The sequence below is a fragment of the Mytilus edulis genome, chromosome 13 (genome assembly GCF_963676685.1).
Source record: "Mytilus edulis chromosome 13, xbMytEdul2.2, whole genome shotgun sequence".
NCBI lineage: Eukaryota > Metazoa > Mollusca > Bivalvia > Mytilida > Mytilidae > Mytilus > Mytilus edulis.
In genome coordinates, this window is record NC_092356.1 from 32,778,278 (window position 1) to 32,804,634 (window position 26,357).

Genomic DNA, 26,357 nt, shown 5'->3' on the forward strand with positions numbered 1-26,357 from the left:
TCTATTGTATATTAGATCACTCACTTTACACTTATGAGTAAAATTCCCTATCTTCCCACTCTTCAATTCTAAATGTAGTAGTTTCTTTACCTATTCGATATCATATGTTTATAGTACCAAGGTTTAAAAATCGTCTACCTCTATCAATGTATGTCTGATTCTTACACCAGTGAAAAAAAATGTTAACATCAGTCAATTCATTTCAATTAATTATATAAATCAAAACAAAGAAACAAATTGCATGTTAAGATTGATCATTATGACATAAAACAAAACTGCAAGTAATAACGGTTGTTATGATTAGGATTGACACTTAGTTTTAATCCACAACCTTTGTATAATAATGCAATACTTGTACCTAGGCAAAATTATGACAAGTGCTGTCTTTAGTTTGATGTGTTTGAGCTTTTCAGTTTGCCATTTGTTTAAGGACTTCGTTTTGAGATTTCATTGGAGTTCCGTTTTTTTGTTTTTTTTACTTTATAGAACTTGCATTTTAAAGGATAAGGATTGGTCTCTGTGCACAAAAATCAAATCATTAGATAAGCATAATTTGACTGGTTTTATAATTTCTTAGAAATATTACAAATACTTGTTATTTTAACATGAGAAAGAGTCGGTGTAATTGGAACATGCAGTGAATCAATAACCTGTCACTCGAACCATTACGCATCTTCAGATAAGTTCTTATTTTCGAAAAGCAAAACAAAATTCGCAATTATATATGATAGTCTTAAATTTCTATAAGATGTCGATTATCAACATTTATAAAATATACAGTGCACGGTACAATAAACATTTTGAACGACACATTTTCCATAGCGTATTTACAGTCATTACGGGGTATACAAAATTCAACCGATGCACGTCTTTGACCGAAAGTTTCAACCCGGTTCTCAATACATGCAGGACAACTGCATACAGTGGATACTTATGGGACAATTATAAAAAAAAATATCAATATGTATTGAAATATAAAATAAGTCTTTTGTATTTTTCTTCCAAATATAGATTTGGAATTTTGGAATTTTACGATATACTTGATTATAATCAACATTGAAACCACTGTCTTCATAATCTTTATAATAACTGAAATCACAAGGAATTTTCGGATACGCCTTTGAAAAAAAAACTAAAATAAATTAAAACAATTTGAAAAAATGAGTAAAAAAGCATTTATAGCATTCTCTATATATTTATTACATTTAAAGCTGAATAGTCATATATGAATACTGATTAAAAAAATAATAATTTACAATTATCTCTATAACGAATTAAACAGAAACTTCAGTTACTTATTCAGAGTATTTGCCAACAATAGTTTTCTAGGAAGTAAATATTTGTGTCACCACTCTTCTTATATATGAATATGGATATTTTCTCAATGTAGTTTCGCTTCTATTTTTATTTTTACTTGTTTTACTATATTTCACTCAATCAAAGGACAACTATATAAAAATGAAGGGAAAGTCCATTGAAAAGGGGGGGGGGTCGTTTTCATCAATAAAATTAGATTAACACGCCATGCGCTTAATTTTCGTGATTCTGATAAAGCCCATAGATACTTATTATCTTTCGGTAGTATCGACCTGAGTATACCAAATGCTTCAAATTATAACAAAAATGATATCAGAAATAGGACAAACTTGAATCCATATCACCGTACACGTGTAAAGTCGTTTCAATTAACATATAATATTTTTGCAGTATTGGAAAAGAGAACTGTCTTTATCTAAAAGATAAGTTTCCAAATAACGAACGCAATCACCATGCCAGCATACAGACCAGTCTATTTATGGGTATATATATTTCGTTTACTTCATGAAAATTTAAAAAATACCACTCCCCCTTATAATCTAAATGACACGCCTAAGGTTCCACACCATGATGTTTGTACTTAAAACTGCCTTAACACATAACCTTTTCGACTGGCATGATTGTTTATCACATTGAAAAATTCAATGACAGCAAATGGTCTACTTTATATCGGCCTTATAAGGGAACAATATCAAAGCATTTCGTCATGTTCGTAGTGGCGATTTACTCAGTTCATATATAAACTCGAAGAAACAGCTTCATACTATTATATATTGTTTAACAATTAAATAACTTAAATGTCCTACATTGAAGATGTTTCACACTTGACTGCACAAGGAAGAATAACACAATGACTCGTTATTGAACAATATAATAACTGTAAACGATCTCTATTTGCTTCGGATAATATCTCGGAGTACACAGTCTTGTGTTTTTATTCGGTTTACATATAGACGAACGTGACCTAACAATATTGGGAAATATACATTTTGTACTTGTATATCAGTTACTGTTATAATACATGAACTAGATATTTATTACGTTTTTGGTTCTGTTGGGTTAAAAAATTACAAATCAGGTTTTTATCACAGTTTTTGTGAACATTTTTCTCATTATTTGTATTTCATATTGTGTTTTAGTGCAGATATATTCACCATCTTTAATGACAAGGAATTATGTAGGGGGTATAGGAAATTTACAATGGATGAGTGCACAGATTGCAATCATCACTGAGCAAAAACTAAAATTACAAAAATACAGAACTCTCTAGACAATTCAAAACAGAAAGTCCTTAATCAAATGTCAAAATCAAAACCTTATAGACAAAACAAACAGATATGATGGGTGAAAATGTCAAAAATAGCAGTCAACATTGTGTTATAATCTTAAGCACTATTAAAAGAAGCAAATATGTAATAAAGAAGCACAAACAGGCATGTAGACAAAGAACATTAGCAAACATTAAAGACAAGAATACACAAATTTACCATAGCACAATAATACAATGATGGGATGTATAAGTACAGAGCCACGTCATATGTATCGAAGAAACACAAAAAAGCATGTTCTTAGCAGCTATTTACGGAATATGTATACATATTGATTTTAACTAGCTGTGCACGTGGTCCTATCCATTTGAATACTTTCCCAAACACCTTAACATATATGTTATATTGTACGAAATTAAATAACAACAGACACATGGCTGTGATACTGTCCAATGCAAATATTGAAGAAAAGAATGACCGGAAGTTAGTCCAGTTATTACATTGATCTTTATTCTTACGATGAACTTTCAATGGCATTTCTTAAAATGGTGTATAGTAAATGTAGAAGATGGTATGATTGGTGTATGGTGACTAATGACTTAAGTAAATAAAATCATAATGTACATGGTGTATGTTCGCGTTTTGACATTCATTGGGTATAAACCTGTGTGTCTGGTACATGTGTACTATCTTTATATATTCATGATTTATTGCATTTCAAAAGCTCTGTTGTTGATCATGAACAAAAGATGTTCAAAATTATTTCTTAATTAAATCATGCATATCAATCAATTTTCTTATTTGTATGATATAATAACAAAGCATTTTACAGATACAAGGGTTAAAGACTTTCACACATAGCAAACGAAAAACTTGTCTCAAAAGCCGACTAATTTTATCACTTTTCTATGATTATTTCTTCCCGTTTGAAAATCAATAGATTGAAAGTACTTGATAATACTCTTGTTAAGTTTCAGAGGGAAGAGATTTGATCAAATATTTAACATCAACAGTGACGCTATATCCGTTTATAATCAAATGTCAAACGCCTCTCATTTAACATAGAAAATGTTTCCACTTATTCATACTTTATCTGTTTGTCTCTTTATTCAATCTATATCGGATGCTTAAAGTGGTGATAAAAATCATTTGCTAGGTCATATCATCAACTATAAAGCAAATTAAGAAAAGCAATGTAATTTTTTATTTGAATAAGGTATAAATGAATATAGAAAATATAAGAATTCAACTGTTTGTAATCATGAAACATTATTGAATATGTTAAATATATATAAATAGTCTTTTGAAGAGGTACCAAACACCTTGACTAAAATTAATTTGGCAACGTTTGTAACGTTCATTAAACTTTGACTCTGTGACAAAAATACTCAAAATTTAAAAAAAACTTAACTTCACAATTTATCGGTAAATTATTTGGATATATAACAGTTAGACCAGTACTATTTCCTTATCATTGAGGTACCAAATATAACCTCAACAATAGAACGTGATTGAACCGTTTAGCTGATTATTATAGCAAGTGCGCCGTGTAGTGTTATTTAAATGCTAATTGTTTTATGTTTACCCTTCACTAGTATAAGAGATCATCCCTTCTTTCTAGTCAGTCCATGTTGCTCAGTTCAATATATTAATATATTCATCAGAGTCAAGAGCATTTCAACTAATTTGACTATTTTTTTTTTCAAAATAACACGTATGATAAGCAAACGAAAGGACGATTTTGATAATATAAAGAGCCTATAATGTAAAGTGTATGCCGGACTTTATAAAACACCTTAAGATGATGAAAAAAACAATGTTTGTTGAAATGCTACTGTCAAATGTAATTGGCTTTTCATAACAGTTTTATTCTTGATAATTGTGTGGTTACTCTAAGACTGATCTAATCAGGAAACGAGCTGTGCCAAGGTTACTTTAAATACATATGTACATACCACATATCATGGACTTATAATTGTGAGGCCACCCTAAGACTGATCCCATTCGGAAACGAGCTGTGCCAAGGCTACTTTAACTACATATGTACATACCACATATCATGGACTTATAATTGTATGATTACCCTAAGACTGGTCCTATTCGGAAACGAGCTGTGTCAAGGCTACTTTAACCACATATGTACATACCACACATCATTGACTTATAGTTGTGTAGTTATCCTAAGACCGATCTTATCACAAATTTTAACAAATCATGTCGCTACCTACAGAAACACTCTCATTTCGGGTTTTCTTTTAGTCTGACAAAAACACAATTTGTATTTTCAAAAGTCGATAGGTATGACAAAACTCATGTGCCATATCCCTGTATTTTTGTTATAGTTTTACAATATTTAAAGATCAATTCTAAGTACATCTAGCGTAAGGTTTTTACAGTAAATTCAGATTTTTTTCAAAGTTAACAATGTTCACGATTAAAACCTCGCTTACATTCATATATTTATTAGTGATTTGAATTCATTAACATTTGTAAAATCCCATTTATTAGAATTCATATTTTTACCCATTATTAGTAATTTACAATAATAAATGAATGAAATAGCCTGCAACAATAGATATGAATACATGTATATACTAAATGGTGTTTAAAATTTCTTTCAGGTTGTACAGTTGAATTTGATCAAACAATTTAGTTGCTTCATAATTTTCCAATGATTGTTTATTTTCCATTTTAGTAGTGTTTTTATTATCTTCGATTTTTAAGGTTTACTTATTATTTATTAAATACATGCAAATATTTAAAGCGCGTGTAATCATTGAAGGATAAAATAATCTTTTAGTCATTTAACGGGAAGTAAAATTAAATAGTGCACTTAATAAAGCATTGGTTGTAGTTTATTCAACTACAAGTATAGACAAAGGAAGATAACTTTAATATTTTTAGAACAGTTGTTAGATTTCTGCGCCTTGCAATAATGTAGCTTTTTAAAAAAAAATTGTTAAATCATTTTGAAACTTGAATTTCTAGGCATATTTTTCATTGATGAATGTCTAAAAAGAAAATGAATGGGATGTACAGAATATTATTATCAATACACTAAATGATGTGCATATCAACGATGGGATTAAACAATGTAAGCATTGAATACGATACAGTTTTGATCCCGTATTTACATTTTGATAAAAAATTCCATATAGACTATTTTTTTTAAATCAAATATGTACTAAAAAATATACCTTCATGTGCTACTTTTTGAGGAAAATGAGGTCGAAATTTTGCATATTTGCTCAAAATTGGGATTTGTGGCCGTATTTTCACTTTCGAAAGAACGACATAACTTTTTAGTTTTAAAAGATAAACACAAATTGTTTTATATTAAATAATTTGTAATTTCTGTATTTTATAAGTATTCTAAAAATTTATACATTTTTTTTAATCAGAAATAACTCATATTTATCAAATGTTCATGAATGTAGAAAAACACATCATTTTTGCTGTATATTTATCAAATTTAAAAACAATTACACTATTAACGTTTTCATGAAAATTGCCGCACATAATCTTCTCACGTAATCAAACCAAATGGCATTTTAAAAAAGAGGGGTCCATGAACTCGTTTTCAAGTTAAATAAGTTTCAATGATAAAAATCAGTCGAAAACTGTATCTTTTCCCGATAAGTAATAGTTTGACGTCGCGAAAATAACAATGTACGTTAGCAACGTCATTACCTTCCCTATAACTGTATCGTATGCCCTTAAGATATCAAGTTAGTACATGTACCATGTTGTTTTGATTGCATTTCATGCAATTTTCACGCAGAAATGTTTTTGGTATGCACTTTAAAGACCTTACATATATATAAACATCAGAGTGATTAATATCTGTACACATTTAGCTTACTCGGTGTGAGACAAGGCTCCGTGTTGCAAACCATACTTTGACCTATAATAGTTTACTTTTACAAATTGTGACCAAAAACAGAAAAGACTTGCTCGCAAAGTGGTATTTATTGACACAAAGTATGAATAATTTGGCATTATTAAAGCTACCTCGGGTTTAATTAAGTGTGTGTTTAAAGCAAAATATTGTTCTCATCTATGGAAAAATTTTCAGAGCAGGACAAATTTCAATTGTGTAATTTTGTTTGTATGTAGATATATGTCATAGCTGAATGACATGAAAACTATTATAGTTTGTACTATTAAAGGGAAGTTATATTTTGTGAATATTGAGGGACCGTATTGAGACAATATCTTATAGAAAAATCAAAATGGTCAATCTGAAATTCATAAAACTGGAAACGGAACCTTCTTTCTAAAATTGTCCGTCTAAAAATTTGAAAGTTTAATGAAATTATTGTCTATTTACCCATTTTGTAGTAGATTTTTCGTAAACTTTTAATCTTTTACAAATCTTTTCTCAGATAAATCTACTGGGATAAATAGAACTAAACTTAGACACATATTCCAAAAAAGTACCTTGATTAAGAAATGTATACGACGAATCTGTCATCCATTAAAGACTAAAATAAGATGACTGCTTTCGATTTTACTACTGGGACATATTTAACCAAACTTTGCCGCAATCATTATGAGGATATTTACACAGATTACTACTTATAATGATTTAAACCTTGTTTTACTGAACTATAAGCTCCTAACTTGGACAGACTCATTAAGAAAGTGGCCTTGTTAAATTGTTTGAAGGCACCAACCCTCCCCTAACCAGTGATAATGGTTTAACTGTTCACCATAAGAACAAACTATAAAACCCAGTTGAAAAGGGATTAACTCATCAATTCGATACAAAGCCGAAAACCTCTAACAAAAACAAAGCTCTTTTATTTGTTTTCCTTTAAATTGATTTATTGGTGAAATATTAGAAAATTCCTGTAACTTCAAATGTAGTAAGAATAGACATAACAATACTATCATTCAGGTCACAATATTAAGGTGACATCCCTTCGATCCTTACTACAAAATTTGAACAATACATTTAGGTATACAAAGCTAGTGCTAGTGCATTTCATTGTCTCTAGATTTAATCAAAAGTGAGTTTAGTACCCAATGATATATAATAAAGCCATATAGTATATTTGACGATTGAATCTCAAGAAATATTCTGTCTGGTCCCCGAACCATAAAACCATCAGATAATAATTTATTGGTATGTAACAATAATGACTAAAAACATATTTGATTCGTTTCATCCTTTTCAATGAATCCTGTAGAATGTAACAGAAAGATTATATCTATTTGCATAATTATTTTGTGTTAGGATTCAACGTCCAACATAACTCGAAGCTTCGAAGTATGTATCGTTAAAGTTTAAGACTTTTGTGGCTGGTATTTGATTTGATAAAAATTTCAAATGAAAATAAGTTCAAAATTAGTTTGGTTAACCAACTCTGGCTGCATGATAAGAACAACCCACTAGGTGAAAACGAAAGAAGAACAACAATCCAGAAAGCTGACTAAAATATGATCAGATATCTAGATTTTAATAAATGAAAAACAGTAGATAAATAATAAATGATAAAACTATTTTCCAAGTGCATAGGGAAACAAATCAAGAAATGTTTACATCAATTGTGATGCGATCTCCATTGTCAATCAGAGATCTGTATATCCACTTAAGAGTTTCCTGTGGTATATTACTCCTCTCTTTTAAGGAAATGTGTACTTATAGGAAAATGTTCTGTCATCCCTCTCATTTAAAGCTAATTTTGTTTAGTTTTCTTATTGAATTAATATCAGTTGCGTATACCAGTGATAAGAATTAATCACCTCAGGGATTTCATATCTGATTCTTAGTTATACCAGTGATCAGTATTGTTCAGCTCAATAATTCATGTTTGAATCTTAAATCAGTGATTAAAATTGCTCACCTCGATTAATTCAGTGATATAAGAAAATAAGGTATGAATTCTAATGAAACAACTCTCCTTCCAGGTCAAAATTTATCAAAGTTAACCCTTATAGATCATTACAGTCTTCAACTAGAACCATTGGCTCACATAGAACAGCAAGCTATAACGAACGCCACAAATTACTAGCAAAAACTATTCAAACGGGAACACCAACGGTCTAATCTATATAAAAAACGAGAAACAAGAAACGCTTGTGAATCACATAAAAGACCGACTACCACCGAACACAATACTCCTGACCCAGGACAGATGCAGGTCCAAACGTTAACATAGGGACCAACACTCACCCCTATCTATAACAATAGTTTAACATGTCTGATTCTTATTCCAGTGATAATAATTCTTTACCTCAGTCAATATATGTCTGATTCTTATACCAGTGGTTAGAATTGTTCACATCAGTCAATTCGTGTCTGATTCTTATACACGAAGCATTAGCTCACATAGAACGGCAAGGAATGAAGAACGCCAAAAATTACTAGCGTAAAACCATTCAAACAATTTTGAATCACATAAAAAAACGACAACTTCCGAACACAATACTCCTGACCCAGCACAGACGCAAACAACTGCAGCGGGTCCATACATTTAAATAGGGACCAACACTTATCCCTATCTTTAACAATAGTTTAAAAGAGGGACGAAAGATACAAGAGGGACAGTCAAACTCATAGATGTCTGATTCTTATACCAGTGAGTTTAGTTGTGCACGTCAGTGAATTCATGTCTGATTCTAATACCAGTGATTATAATTGTTCACCTCAGTGAATTAATGTCTGATTCTTATACCAGTGATTATAATTGTTCACCTCAGTGAATTCATGTCTGATTCTTATACCAGAGATTATAATTGTTCACCTCAGTGAATTCATGTCTAATTCTTAATCCAATGATTAGAATTGTTCACCTCAATGGTTCATTTCTGATTCTTAATCCAATGATTAGAATTGTTCACCTCAATGGTTCATTTCTGATTCTTAAACTAGTGATAAGATTTGTTCACCTCAGTCAATTCATGTCTGATTCTTATACCAATGATTAGAAATGTTCCCCTCAGTCAATTCATGTCTGATTCTTATACAAGTGATTAGAATTGTTCACCTCAATGGATGTATGGCTGATGCTAGTACAAGTGATTATGATTGTTCACCTCAGTTAATTCCTAATATACTTTGATCGACCAGCATGTAACAAGCACATTGGAAATAATTTTTCAAGGAGTATTTTGGTACACGTCAATGAAACAACAACCCAATATTTTCCAAAACAAAGACTTTTGTGGTTCTGTATATCCTTTCCAACGAGTGGTATATAATGCAACAGAAAAAACACTAAAGGACACCATTAAAGATCTAATTTGTACATCGAAATTTAGAAATGACATTAAATACACCATCATTTTTTTTATATACCCTATTGTATTGTTTCTCCTTCTTTACTGACATTCACTTAACGAATATTTGATGTTAGGTACATTTGTACTGCTTTCATGCATTTTGGGCTGAAGTTTACGAATTCTCTTGTTGCCACTTTGTTGAATAAAAATTTGACATGAAACTAAAGTTTGGAAAATTGATGAATTAGTTTGATAAACCAACTGTATCTTCGTGATAAGATGAACCTACTGGGTGCACATGGAAGAAAACAAAATAGAACAAGCTGACTTTCAGAAGATCAGATATTTGAATGTTAATGAATGAAACACAAAAGATTAAAAATAACTGATAAAACAACTTTTCAAGTACATAGGGAAGAAAATCTAGACATTTTTATATCAACTGTGACGCTATTTCTATTTTTTATTAGATCAATCACTTTACACTTATGAGTAAAATTCCCTATCTCCCGACTCTTCAATTCTAAATGTGGTAGTTTCTTTACCCATTCGATATCATGTGTTTATACCAAGGTTTATTAATCGTCTACCTCTATCAATGTACATTATGTCTGATTCTTACACCAGTGAAAAATAAATGTTCACATCAGTCAATTCATTTCAATTAATTATATCCATCAAAACATAGAAACAAATTGCATGAATTGCATGTTAAGATTGATCATTATGACATAAAACAAAACTGCAAGTAATAACGGTTGTTATGATAAGGATCACCACTTATGTTTAATCCACAACCATTATATAATAATGAAATGTTTGTACCTAGTAAAAATTATGACAACTGCTGTCTTTAGTTTGATGTGTTTGAGCTTTTCATTTTGCCATTTGTTTAAGGACTTCGTTTTGAGATTTCCTGGGAGATCCGTTTGTTTGGTTTTTCTTACTTTATAGAACTTGCATTTTAAAGGATGAGGATTGTTTTCTATGCACAAAAATTAAATGATTAGATAAGCATAATTTGACTGGTTTTATAATTTCTAAGAAATATTACAAATACTTGTTATTTTAAAATAAAAAGGGTCAGTGTTATTGGAACATACAACGTGTCAAAAACCTGTCACTTGAACCATTACACACAATGAGATAAATTCTTATTTTCGAAAAGCAAAACAAAATTCGCATCAAATTTCTATAAGATGTCGATTATCAACATTTATAAAATGTAAATTGAACGGTACAATATACATATTAAACGACACATTTTCCATAGCGTATTTACAGTCATTACGGGGTATACAAAATCCAAACGATGCACGTCTTTGACCGAAAGTTTCAACGCAGTTCACAATACATACAGGACAACTGCATACAGTGTATACTTATGGGACAATTATAAAAAAACAATATTCAATTTTTATATTGAAATATAAAATAAGTCTTTTGAATTTTCCTTCCATATATAGATTGGGAATTTTACGATATACTTGATTATAATCAACATTGAAACCACTGTCTTCATAACCTTTATAATAACTGAAATCACAAGGAATTTTCGGATACGCCTTTGAAAAAAAATTGAAATAAATTAAAACAATTTGAAAAAAATGAGTCAAAAAAGCATTTATAGCATTCGCTATATATGTATTACATTTAAAACTGAATTGTCTTATATGAATACTGATTAAAAAAATGATAACTTACAATTATGTCTATAACGAATTAAACAGAAACTTCAGTTACTTATTCAGAGTATTTGCCAACAATAGTTTTCTAGGAAGTAAATATTTGTGTCACCACTCTTCTTATATATGAATATGGATATTTCCTCAATGTACTTTCGCTTCTATTTTTATTTTTACTTGTTTTACTATATTTCTCTCCATCAAAGGACAACTATATAAAAATGAAGAGAAAGTCCATTGAAAAGGGGGGGGGGTTCATCAATAAAATTAGATAAACACGCCATTCGCTTAATTTTCGTGATGCTGATAAATCCCATAGAAACTTAGAGTCTATCGGTAGTATCGACCTGAGTATACCAAATTTTTTAAAATATAACAAACAAAAATGGCATCAGAAATAGGGCAAACTTTAATCGGAAATACAACTTTAAAATTCTGATGGAATCAGTTGAGGATCATGCCAAGCAATGGGCTAAGCACGAGAAGGAAGACGTAGACACTCTTTCCGAATGGATTAAGGCCGTGAGGTCGTTGATACAAATCAGAATTAAGAAATTGAATGGGTCTATCAATGCCCATGCTACGTCAATCTTTAAAGACCCAAATGTTGCAAAACACCTATCCTACCTCCATGACAAATATGTTGTTGTCCCCGCAGATAAAGCCATAAACAACATCGTTTTTGTGTGTAAAACTCATTACATTAACTGCTTGTTGAACGAATTAGGTATTGACAATTCACTTGGAAACTCAACATATACCTTCACGACACTTACCAAAGAGGAAATCCTGGATAATCATAGGTCTGTTCAGTGTTCTATATAAAAATGAAGAGAAAGTCCATTGAAAAGGGGGGGGGGGGTTCATCAATAAAATTAGATAAACACGCCATTCGCTTAATTTTCGTGATGCTGATAAATCCCATAGAAACTTAGAGTCTATCGGTAGTATCGACCTGAGTATACCAAATTTTTTAAAATATAACAAACAAAAATGGCATCAGAAATAGGGCAAACTTTAATCGGAAATACAACTTTAAAATTCTGATGGAATCAGTTGAGGATCATGCCAAGCAATGGGCTAAGCACGAGAAGGAAGACGTAGACACTCTTTCCGAATGGATTAAGGCCGTGAGGTCGTTGATACAAATCAGAATTGCTTGTTGAACGAATTAGGTATTGACAATTCACTTGGAAACTCAACATATACCTTCACGACACTTACCAAAGAGGAAATCCTGGATAATCATAGGTCTGTTCAGTGTTCTATATAAAAATGAAGAGAAAGTCCATTGAAAAGGGGGGGGGGGTTCATCAATAAAATTAGATAAACACGCCATTCGCTTAATTTTCGTGATGCTGATAAATCCCATAGAAACTTAGAGTCTATCGGTAGTATCGACCTGAGTATACCAAATTTTTTAAAATATAACAAACAAAAATGGCATCAGAAATAGGGCAAACTTTAATCGGAAATACAACTTTAAAATTCTGATGGAATCAGTTGAGGATCATGCCAAGCAATGGGCTAAGCACGAGAAGGAAGACGTAGACACTCTTTCCGAATGGATTAAGGCCGTGAGGTCGTTGATACAAATCAGAATTAAGAAATTGAATGGGTCTATCAATGCCCATGCTACGTCAATCTTTAAAGACCCAAATGTTGCAAAACACCTATCCTACCTCCATGACAAATATGTTGTTGTCCCCGCAGATAAAGCCATAAACAACATCGTTTTTGTGTGTAAAACTCATTACATTAACTGCTTGTTGAACGAATTAGGTATTGACAATTCACTTGGAAACTCAACATATACCTTCACGACACTTACCAAAGAGGAAATCCTGGATAATCATAGGTCTGTTCAGTGTTCCTTTGGAATTTCAACCAAAGATGAAGAACTGGATCTGCCATCACTATATTGGATACATAAACTACATAAGTGTCCTTACAAACAACGGTATATTGCTGGGTCTTCCAAGTGCTCCACGAAACCTCTTCCGAAATTATTAACATCTATTTTATCAGCAATCAAAGACGAGCTTCAAAGTTATTGTGAAACTGTCTATTCTAGAGGGGACGTGAATCAGATGTGGATACTCAAAAATTCCAAAGATCTTTTAGAGTACATACAATCTAACTCTCTTTCATCGTGTAACAGTATTAACACATTTGATTTTTCTACTCTTTACACTAGTATTCCACATTCCAAACTAAAAGACAAATTGAAAGAGTTGGTATTGCTTTGCCTCGTTAAAAAAAATGGCCAACGTAGATACAAGTATCTTGTCTTAGGTAGTGATAAATCCTACTTTGTAAAGGATCACTCTGATTCGAACAAAAAATTCTCTGAAAATGATATTATCAAGATGCTTGATTTCTTGATTGTCAACATATTTGTTACGTTCGGAGGACGTGTTTTTCAACAGACTGTCGGCATTCCAATGGGAACATACTGTGCCCCTCTACTTGCCGACTTGTTTCTTTATTATATGAGGCTGACTTCATGCAGAAACTTCTTAGGAAGAAAGATAAGAAGTTAGCAATATTCTTTAACTCTACTTTTTGCTACAAAGATGATGTTCTTTCACTAAATAATTCAAAATTTGGTGACTATGTGGAACGCATCTATCCAATCGAGCTAGAGATAAAGGATACTACAGATACAGTTAAGTCGGCCTCATATCTTGACTTACATCTAGAAATTGACAATGAGGGTCGGTTGAAAACAAAACTTTACGACAAAAGAGATGATTTCAGCTTTCCAATTGTGAACTTTCCATTTCTAAGTAGCAACATTCCAGCAGCACCTGCATACGGGGTGTATATCTCCCAACTGATACGATATTCCCGTGCTTGCATTTCATATCATGATTTTCCTGATAGAGGGTTGCTGCTCACAAGGAAGCTATTAAACCAAGAGTTCCAAATGGTGAAGTTGAAATCATCCCTTCGTGAAATTTTACGGACGCCATCACGAGTTGGTTGACCGTTATGGAATGACCGTTTCACAAATGATATCGGATATGTTCCTTACGTCGTAACTACAATCCCCTTCCCTTTCATGAATGTGATCTACCGAATTCGACTATTTACCGGATTTGTTATCACAAAGGCAACAAGACGGGTGTCACATGTGGAGCAGGATCTGTTTACCCTTCCGGAGCACCTGCGATCACCCCTAGTTTTTTGGTGGGGTTCGTGTTGTTTATTCTTTAGTTTTCTATGTTGTGTCATGTGTGCTGTTGTTTGTTTGTCCTTTTCATTTTTAGCCATGGCGTTGTCAGTTTGTTTTAGATTTATGAGTTTGACTGTCCCTTTGGTATCTTTCGTCCCTCTTTTAATCCATATCACGTAAAAAGTCGTTTCAATTAACATATAATATTTCTGCAGTAATGGAAAAGAAAACTGTCTCTATCTAAAAGATAAGTTTCTAATTAACGGACGCAATCACCATGCCAGCATATAGACTAGTCTATTTATGTGTATATATGTTTCGTCTTCTTCATGAAAATTAAACAAGAACTATCTTTAAAAAAGATATCCGACGTATTTAAATTTGAGTATATAATTAAAATTATCATTTCGATAACCTTCAGAAGCACAAAGATACCATTTAAATTCCGTTTTTTTCTGTTTGTGTTCAGTATACTCGGTCCTCGTATTTTTCTGTTTACATTCAACTAAACCCCGCGGAAATCTCACATGCGTAGGTGCGTTCTAAAAGTCATGTACGTTCGTACAACAAAGTTTACATTAAAAATTATATAATTATCCCGAATAAACAGCTGTCACGGATGCAAAGAGCTATTGGAGAAACAATTATTTTAATAAAAATATAAATCTTTGTAAGATCTAGGTCAAATATTTATAGTTTTTCACTTGCTTTCCATCACGATATAACTAACGAGACGTTTTTTTCAAACACAACCAAATCACCCATCATGACAGCATTTTGTCCAATCACAGTAAGGATTTTCGAGCATGCGTATTCTGTTGCCATAGTTAAGCGTCCTTATGTTCAAAGGGCACAAACCGAACCTATACCGACTTCGTCGGAAAAAATACCACTCCAATTTAAAATCTAAATGACACGCCTAAGGTTCCACACCATAATATTTGTACTTAAAACTGCCTTAACACATAACCTTCCAACTGTCATGAATGTTTAACACATTGAAAAATTCAATGACATGCAAATGGTCTACTTTATATCGGCCTTATAAGGGAACAATATCAAAGCATTTCGTCATGTTCGTAGTGGCGATTTACTCAGTTCATATATAAACTCGAAGAAACAGCTTCATAATATTATATATTGTTTAATAATTAACGAACTTGAATTTCGTACATTGTAGATGTTTCACACTTGACTGCACAAGGAGGAATAACACAATGACTCGTTATTGAACAATATAATAACTGTAAAGGATCTCTATTTGCATCGGATAATAACTATGAGTACACACAGTCTTATGTTTTATTCGGTTTACATATAGACGAACGTGACCTAACAATATTGGGACATATACATGTTGTACTTGTATATCAGTTACTGTTAGAATACATGAACTGGATATTTGTTACGTTTTGGGTTCTGTTTGGTTAAAAAAATAATAAATCAGGTTTTTATCACAGTTTTTGTGAAGATTATTCTGATTATTTTTTTTTTTCATATTTATAAATTTAACAATGTGTTATGCTGCAGATATATTCACTATACTTAATGACAAGGAATTGTGTTTGGAGTATAGGAAATTTACAATGGATGAGTGCACAGATTGCAATCATCACTGAGCAAAAAATAAAATCACAAAAATACCGAACTCTCTAGAAAATTCAAAACAGAAAGTCCATTATTAAACATGTTAAATGTAAAAATCAAAAGCTTAAATACATCAAACGAATGGATAACAATTGACATATTCATAACTTGATATAGACATTTTCTTATGTAGAAAATGGTTGAATAAACCTGGTTTTATAGCAAGCTGAACCTCTCACTTGCATGACAGTCTCATTAAATTCCATTATATGGACAACGTTGTGTGAATGAAACAAAAAAGAAATAACAAATATAAATGTCAAAATAGGGGTTCCACAGTCAACATTGTGTTATTATTTTAATCACTATAAAAACTGATTAAAAGCACTGATAATGATATCAAAACACTTTCATAGCTGTTTCTAATGTATTCACAGCATGTATTTACAAGCAATCGGATATAACAGAATAATTACTTATACATCATGGCATATATATTTCATGTATATATAGACAATAACATTAGTTTGAAATCAAGTATACTCATCTGGCAAAGAACCCCCCACCCACCCAACAAACATGTTCATATCTGCTATTTACGGAATATGTATTCATATTTATTTCAACTAGCTGGTGTGGCCCAATTCATTTGAATACTTTTCACTTTAACATATAAGTTATATTGTACGAAGTCAAATAACAACAGACCCATGGCTGTGATACTGTCCAATGCAAATATTGTAGGAAGGAATGATCAGAAGTAAATCTATTTATTACATTGATCTATATTATTACGATGAACTTTAAGTGGCATTTTTAAATGTTGTGTATAGTAAAAGTGGTACATGTTTTTGCAGATGGTATAATATGTGTATGGTGAATAGTATCTAAAGTAAAAAGAAAAAGAAATAATGTATGTGCTCTCCATGCAATGTGGCATTTATCTTTGGGGTATACAAATGTGACTTTGGTACATTTATACTAACTGTATATACATGTAGTCATGCTGCATTACATTTTAAAAACTCTGTTGTTTATCATGAACAAAAAATATTCCAAATAATTTCTTTAAAAAATCATGCATATCAAGCAATCTTATGTGTATGATATAGTAACCATTCATGTTACAGAAAAAAAGGTTAAAGACTTTCACACATAGCACACTAAAAACTTGTCTCGAAAGCCGACTAATTTTATCACTTTTCTACGAATATTTCTTTCCGTATGAAAAACAATAGATGGTAAGTACTTGATAATACTCTTGTTTAGTTTTATAGGGAAGAATTTTGGGAAAAACCGAACATCAACAATTACCCTATCTCCGTTTATAATCAAATGTCAAAGGCCTCTCCTTTAATATATGAAATGATTTCCACCCATTCATACTTTATCTGTTAGTCTCTTTATTCAATCTTTATCGGATGCTTAGTGATACTAATCATTCGCTAGCAATGAAAATTCGCATTTGAATAAGCTTATAAGGTTAAGGTTATAAATGAAACTAGAAAAAATTAGAAATCATCTGTTTGTAATCATGAAACATTATTGAGTATATTGAATATATACGAATTGTCTTTTAAACAGGTACCAAACACCTTGACAAAAATTAATTTGGCAAAGTTGGTAACGTTCATTAAACTTTGACTCTGTGACAAAAAACTCAAAATTAAAAAAAAAATTAACTTCACAATTTATCGGTATTTTATTTGGATATATAGCAGTTAAACCAGTACTATTTCTTATCATTGAGATACCAAATATAACCTTAACAATAGAACGTGATTGAACCGTTTAGTTGATTATTACAGAATGTGCTCCGTGTAGTGTTGTTTAAATGCTAATTGTTTTATGTTTACCCTTCAATAGTATAAGATATCATCCCTTCTTTCTAGTCAGGTCCATGTTGCTCAGTTCAATATGTTAATATATTCATCAGAGTCAAGAGCATTTCAAATAATTTGACTATTTTCTTTTTCAAAATAACACTTATGATAAGCAAACGAAAGGACGATTTGGATAACATAAATAGCCTATAATGTAAAGTATATACCGAAAAGCTTTATAAAATACCTTAAGATGATGAAAAAAAACAATGTTTGTTGAAATGTTAGTGGCAAATGTAATTGGCTTTTCATAACAGTTATTCTTGATAATTGTGGGGTTACTCTAAGACTGATCCAATCAGGAAACAACGAGCTGTGCCAAGGCTACTTTAACTACATATGTACATACCACATATTAGGGACTTATAATTGTCTGATTACCCTAAGACTGATCCCATTCGGAAACGATCTGTGTCAATGCTACTTTAACCACATTTGTACATACCACACATCATCCTAAGACCGATCTTATCACAAATTTTAACAAATCATGTCGCTACCTACAGAAACATTCTCATTTCGGGTCTTCTTTTTGTCTGACAACAACACAATTGGTATTTTCAAAAGTCGATAGGTATGTCAAAACTCATGTGCCATATCCCTGTATTTTTGTTATAATTTTACAATATTTAAAAATCAATTCTTTGTACATCTAGCGTAAGGTTTTTTAAGTAAATTCAGATTTTTATCAAAGTTAACAATGTTCACGATTAAAACCTCGCTTACATTCATATATTTATTAGTGATTTGAATTCATTAACATTTGTAAAATCCCATTTATTATAATTCATATTTTTACCCATTATTAGTAATTAACAATAATAAATGAATGTAATAGATGTTTGGTTCATTTCTCTGTGTGTTACATTTTAGTGTTATGTCGTTGTTCTCCTCTTATATTTAATGCGTTTCCCTCAGTTTTAGTTTGTTACCCCGATTTTGTTTTTTGTCCATGCATGTATGAGCTTTAAACAGCGGTATACTACTATTGCCTTTATTTAATAGCCTGCAACAATAGATATGAATACATGTATATACTAAATGGTGTTTAAAATTTCTTTCAGGTTATACAGTTGAATTCGATCAAACAATTCAGTTGCTTCATAATTTTCCAATGATTGTTTATTTTCCATTTTAGTAGTGTTTTTTATTATCATCGATTTTAAAGGTTTACTTATTATCTATTAAATACATGCAAATATTCAAAGCGCGTGTAAGCATTGAAGGATAAAAGATTGTAATAATTATTTAACGGGAAGTAAAATTAAATATCACACTTAATAAAGCATTGTTTATTCAACTACAAGTATAGACAAAGGAAGATAACTTTAATATTTTTTGAACAGTTGTTAGATTTTAGCGCCTTGCAATAATATAGCTTTTTTGAAAAATTGTTTAATCATTTTGAAACTTGAATTTCTAGGCATATATTTCATTGATGAATGTCTAAAAAGAAAATGAATTGGATGTACATAACATTATGACCAATACACTAAATGATGTGTATATCAACGGTAGGATTAAACATTGTAAGCATTGAATACGATACAGTTTTGATCCCGTATTTACATTTTGATAAAAAAAATTCAATATAGAATATTTCTTACCTGATTAAACAAAATATGTAATACAAAATATACATGTGCTACTTTTTTTAGCAAAATGAGGTCGAAATTTTGCATATTTGCTCAAAATTCGGATTTGTGGCCGTATTTTCACTTTCGAAAGAACGACATAACTTTTTTGTTTTAAAAGATAAACACAAATTGATTTTTGTTAAATAGTTTGTAATTTCTGTATTTTATAAGTATTTTAAAAATTTATTCAGAAATAACTCGTATTTATCAAATGTTCATGAATGTAGAAAAACACATTATTTCTGCTGTATTTTTATCAAATTTAAAAAAAACTATTTAAGTTTTCATGAAAATTGCCACACATAATCTTCTCGCGTAATCAAACCAAATGGCATTTTGAAAAAGAGGGGTCCATGATCTCGTTTTCAAGTTAAATAAGTTTGAATGATAAAAATCAGTCGAAAACTGAATCTTTTCCCGATAAGTAATAGTTTGACGTCGCGAAAATAACAATTTACGTTAGCAACGTCATTACCTCCCCTGTAACTGTATCGTATGCCCTTGAGATATCAAGTTAGTACAATTTTCACGAAGAAATGTTTTTGGTATGCACCTTAAAGACCTTACATAAACATCACAGTGATTAATATCTGTACACATTTAGCTTACTGTTCGGTGTGAGACAAGGCTCCGTGTTGCAGACCTTACTTTGACCTATAATAGTTTACTTTTACAAATTGTGACCAAAAACAAAATAGACTTGCGCGCAAAGTAGTATTTATTGACACAAAGTATGAATAATTTGGCATTATTAAAGCTACCTCGGGTTTAATTAAGTGTGTGTTTAAATCAAAATATTGTTCTCATCTATGGAAAAATGTCCTGAGCAGGACAAAATAATTGTGTAATTTTGTTTGTATGTAGACATATGTCATATCTGAAATTCATAAAATTGGATACGGAACTTCCTTTCCAAAAATTGTCCGTCTAAAAATTGAAAAGTTTAATGAAACCAAGTTTTCAACTCCAGCAGGGAAAGTTGGCCTTAAATTGATTTGGCTATATAAGTAGTCCACAGTCATTGTGAGGATATTTCGTTTAACAAATGTGTCCGATGATCCGGTCTGCAAACAGACAGTGCTGATATGGTTAAAGAATACCATCGGGGTTAAATGAAGTTTTGGCTTATATCTCTGAATTTAAAGCAATTAAAATAAATATGATACGTGTTAAAATGTTTATCAACTTTCAGAAATAATCAGACAATCCGTTGTTGGGTTACTGTTCCTTAATTGATATTTTAAAGACATTTGGCAGTTTTTTGTTATTATCTTAGTTATCATTATAGATAGATATAACATGTAAACAGCAATAATGTTTAGCGAAGTCAGAATTACCATAATTGTTAATTAAACACTTAAGGTATTTTTACAATATCTTTACAATTTTTTGTTATATTTTACAAAAATCTTCCCCTCTGAGATTAGATATACAAATTTGACCAAACTTGGCCATAATCGTCATTTTGGGTAATAAGGTTAAAAAATGTGTCCGATAATCCCGCTTGCAAACTCACATGGGCAACATGGCTACACATACATGTAAGACATAAGGGTAAAATTCAGTTATGTTGCAAACATCTCTAAAGCTAAAGCATTTTGAGCAAATCTGACCGAGGAAAATTTTCATCAGGTATATTCTATCTGCCCTGAAATTTTAAGATGAATCAGACAACCTGTTGGTTGGTTGTTGTCCCTGAACTGGCAATTTTATGGACGTTTTGCATTTTTTTGGTTATTAACGAGAATATAACTATATATACAGATAAATTGTAAACATCAATAATGTTCAGCAAAGTACCTTCTACAAATAGGACAACATGGCCAATATTGTCTATTTACCCATTTTGTAGTAGATTTTTCGTAAACTTTTAATCTTTTACAAATCTTTTTTCAAATAAATCTACTGAGATAAATAGAACTAAACTTAGACACATATTCCCAAAAAGTACCTTGATTAAGAAATGTATACGACGAATCTGTCATCCATTAAAGACTAAAATAAGGTGACTGCTTTTAATTTAACTACTGGGACATGTTTAACCAAAATTGGCCGCAATCATTATGAGGATATTTACACAGATTACTACTTATAATGATTTAAACCTTGTTTTACATGATTTTCAAAAACACAGTAAATACGCAGGCTCCTGAGAGACTCAGGATATGTTGTTTCGCAATGCCTCCATTAAACATTTTGCAGGGTTTGAATATAGTGTGCTTATATATTTCTTTAATTAATCGTGTAGTGGAAGGATGAAATACATTTAGGTGTGGTTGATTGCTAGTTTTTGACTGATGAGTTCAAATGTTTCTCTTTGGTGTCTTCCGACTAAAGCTCCTAACTGAATTAACTAATTGACAATAAATGCTGGACTCATCTTCTTCGTGTACCTGATATACATATTAGTAGTTAAATGTAAAAAGTGATTTGGAGAGTCAAAATCTGATGACAAAGCAAAACAAGAAAACTAAGCTGATATGTAGTAATGGAGTACTTTATACCAGCCAGCAATTCTTTGTGGATTCAAATTACTATCGTGCGTTCTCACAGTGTATGGTCAAATTAGCTTATCATCATTTTAATTCTTCTCGTGTTATAGCTATCTTTTATTATCTGACAGTTTACAATAACAAGGGAGTGTGTCGTGTTGATGCAAACGTACGCAGACGTCATATTTTGAGCGTTATCTAAAAAACAAAGGAGTTTGTGGTATTGTTTGCAACTCTTCTGATAAGTTTGTCCTTCCAAATAGGACGGAAGTTTGGAATGGCAAATTATAGGGGTCTAAAATCTTGTACACTTTTTGATTCAAGTAAACAAATTGCTCAGCCAAGTAAAGTCTTTGGAATTGATATTTTCAGCTAATTCAGTCTATCCGTTTTTCAGATATTTAAGTAAAACATCAGCAGAAGAGCATAACTTTTGATAATCGTGCGAGGTATGTCCCATGTTTTTACTCGTAGTCAATATCGAAGATTTGTAACTTGGTGGAATATGTAAGCTTAAAATCTAAGTAAACAAATGGTCACAAAGTGTGTTTTTTTTTACATTTTATAGAGAGAGTAAAAATCTCATTCCGTTCTACATTTTTAAATATCTAAGGTATTGATGTTAACTATAACAGATTTGCATGTTTTTGTACAACAACAAAGAACAATCAAGATGAATGATTTTTTTTATATTAAATTCGATTTTGGTTTAGAATGTCCTTCACAAATTATTTAATGAATGTTAGAGATATGCAAAACTTTTTTGTTCAAAATTGATTTTTTTATATTTAAAATGACGACATAAAATAATGTCCAGATTTAATTGCCGTGCTGGTGAAAGAATACAAAGGGCATTAGCCATACATGTGTATATCAAATAAAAGAGTTGTTTCAATTATCTCATTTATTCAACAGCTATTGGAAAACTATTGCATGAATAAATTCAATACTAAATACATAAAAAAAAATATACATTAAATGATAAGATAACGTACAATTATTGTACATGACTCCACAACAATAGTATATAATATATGCAATGCTTTTTTTAATTTTAATTTAAACACAGTTTTATTAGACGGATAGATACAAATGTATATACCTAACAGTATGCCTGATAAACCTAACACATTAACTTATACGGGGAAACTATGTACTAGAAAATCAAAAATAAAATCAATTCAAATCTTTAATTAAAGAACTAAATGCAATTCACGACTGCCGACAAAATTGGCTGACTAGATCTAAATAAAACACATATGGAAGTGTTTATACATTGTGAGAAAAAGAAATTTAAACTAATTTTTGGATTCGAGCGTCACTGCTGAGTCTTTTGTATACGAAACGCGCGTCTGGCGTATATACAAAATTTAGTACTGGTATCTATGATGAGTTTATTTCCACAGTAGATACAGTTCTGTCTGCTTACATGAAAAAAAATAAATTAACGGCAAACCCTCTGTTGTCTTTAAAAAAAGAACCCTGCGATAGTGCTATTAAAAAGACAAGTTCAGGTGAGTAAGTCACTAAATGTTCTTCTTACACGATAACGCTGTCAAAATAGTAGTTTAGCAAGCTTATTAAACTGAACTTGATAGTGCCATCGAAAAAAAAATAATTATAAAAGTCAGTAGTTATTACCTTGTAAACATCAAAGGAATGCTGATCCAATTCCATCATCAAATGGAGTCCTCCTTCCTTGGCTGTTTCGGCGCTATTCCACAACAACCTCCAGAGGTGCGCCGGCTCAGGTGATCAATCTGAACCTGGAACTGGATGGCCTACACGGCTCCGATGTCTCAGCTGATGTCATTGCTGTTCTTCTGTAACTGAATGCTGTTCTGTATATCTATATCTGTCCATTATCTACACAATAACTATTCATTGTTCTATCACTTTGCACTTTTCCACACTTCGTCTATTTTCCTCCAAATCCACTGTGATGCCACTTCTGCTTCTCTACACACTTCTGTAATCAGTTTCTTCCTCTCTGTTCCTACCACTCACAAGGTCCTAAGTGCCCGCCTAATTGACTGTCCTGCAAATCCCCTGCATCCGACTTCTATTGCCATACACCACGTCCTCCATCACCGCTGTTTGCAATCCTCTACTAGCTGCTGGTATTTTGCCTTCTTTCTTTCATAAGCTTCCTCTATTCTGTCTTCCCATGTGACTGTTAGTTCCAGCAATACCGCCTGCCTAGTTCCCTGTGACCAAATGACTATATCTGGTCTTAGCGATGTTGCTGCTATTTCTGCTGGGAAACTCATGCGTTGATGTATGTCTGCTGTCATCTGCCAGTCTGATGCTGTTCCAAGTATCCCTAAACATTCCGCCTGGTTGTCTTTCTTTTCTCCAGCCCTCACAAAATTTACAAACATGATGTTCTTCTGCATCTTTCTCTTCTTTCTCCTGGTGGTATCCAACTTTGCTTCTATTCTTTTCAATACACTGTCATGCCTCCATGTATATCTTCCATCTTTCAGTGCGACTGGACATGCTGACAACACATGCTGTAGAGATGCTGGTTTGTCTTTGCATAAGGTGCATGTTGGGTCTTCTATCAACCCCCAGGTATAGAGGTTTGATGGACTTGGTAAAACATCATACACTGATCTTAGGAGAAAACTCAATCTGTATCCTCCATACTCCAAATCTCGCTCTAGGTCAAAGTCCTGCTTCTAGCTTATTGCCCATTCAACCAACTACCCTGCTGTTTCATTTCTACTGCCTTAACTTTCCTACTCTCTTCTTCCATCTGTCGTATTTCCTGTTGAACCAGTTCCCTCCGTCCCTTCTCATTTGCTGTATCCCACCTTGGTTTTGTTGTCATACCAAATCCCTGTCTACTAACTGCTGTTACACCAACGATGACACTGTGCTTTAGTCTGGTCTCAGCTTCCGTAACTGCTTCCTTTGCTTTCCATTTTCTTCCTGTCCTGATCTTTACGTTGGCTCCTCTCACTTTAGCATCTTTGCTGTCTCTCAACGTCATAACCTGTCTTGTCTTTGTAACTTTATACTCTTCTGTCAATGCCTTCATTGGTGCTGTACAATCCAATGCTGCTGAAACTTCTTGGCACATCCAACCATCTTCTTAGGCATGCACTGATCTTTCTCTCTAAGGCCTCCACTTTGGACAACGGGAATTTGTAAACTAGTAATAGGCACAGTATTCTTGGTAAGACCCCATGTTGATATATCCAGGCCTTATATCTTCCTGGGAGCCCACTTTTGTCTATCTTCGTCAGCCATTCTACCAATTGCACTTGAACTTCACCCATGTTTACCATATCTGCTAGTGTTGCATCAAACTTTTTACCTAGGCATTTCACTGGTTTCTCTCCAACTGTTGGTATCTTTTCACCTGCTAACTCAAATGTCTCATCTTGCACTTTGCCTTTCCCCACTATCAAACTTCTAGATTTACTTGGTTTGAACTTCATTCTGGCCCACTTAATCATCCTTTCCAATTCCTCTAAAGTCCATCTTCCCTCTATGACTGTTTTTGCTGTCACTGTCATATCATCCATAAAAGCTCTTACTGGTGGTTGCCTGACCCCTGATGACAATAATGGTCCTCTACTTGGTTTTTCTTCTGATTTTACAATTAAGTTCATTGCTGCTGCAAACAGGACTACTGATACTGTACACCCCGTTAATATTCCAACTTCAAGTCTCTGCCAAGCTGTGGTGAAGTCTCCAGCTGTGAACCTCATTTCAATCTTGTCAAAATACTTTCGCAGCATAGTTCTGATAGTTGGTGGAACATGATACCTCTCCAATGTCAGGTCTACTAGATTGTGAGGTATGGACCCATAAGCATTAGCCAGATCTAGCCAAAACACTGCTAAGTCACTTTTCTTCTCCTTTGCTTCTCTTAAAATCTGTGTCATAACGCTGGTGTGTTCGATGCAACCAGATACTTCAGGCATGCCTCCTTTCTGGACTTCGATGTCTATATATTCGTTGCCAAACAGGTACCTCGTCGTTCTCCTTGCTAAAACTGCCAGGAATATCTTCCCCTCAATGTTCGATAGGGAGATGGTTCTAAACTGTTCAACTTTCCTTGAGTTCTCTTCT

The 26,357-nt window shown here is 32.2% G+C and overlaps 1 protein-coding gene across 1 annotated transcript; it reads right to left on the reverse strand.

The window, feature by feature from the left end:
* Positions 1–24,361: 24,361 nt before the first annotated feature.
* LOC139500248 (uncharacterized) lies at positions 24,362–25,269 on the reverse strand. Its single transcript, XM_071288988.1, has 2 exons — positions 24,984–25,269; positions 24,362–24,885 (listed from the first exon to the last, which is right to left on the reverse strand). The coding sequence occupies exons 1-2, from the start codon at positions 25,267–25,269 to the stop codon at positions 24,362–24,364; spliced, it is 810 nt and encodes a 269-aa protein (XP_071145089.1).
* Between the last annotated feature and the right edge of the window lie 1,088 nt (positions 25,270–26,357).

Bases quoted from the DNA above. Each gene is read 5' to 3' on its own strand.
- LOC139500248 (XM_071288988.1), bottom strand. From the start codon at position 25,269: ATGACGTTGAGAGACAGCAAAGATGCTAAAGTGAGAGGAGCCAACGTA. The intron at 24,886-24,983 runs GTAGTTGGTTGA...TCCTAAGATCAG, and splicing joins AGTAGAAATGAAACAGCAGG to TGTATGATGTTTTACCAAGT.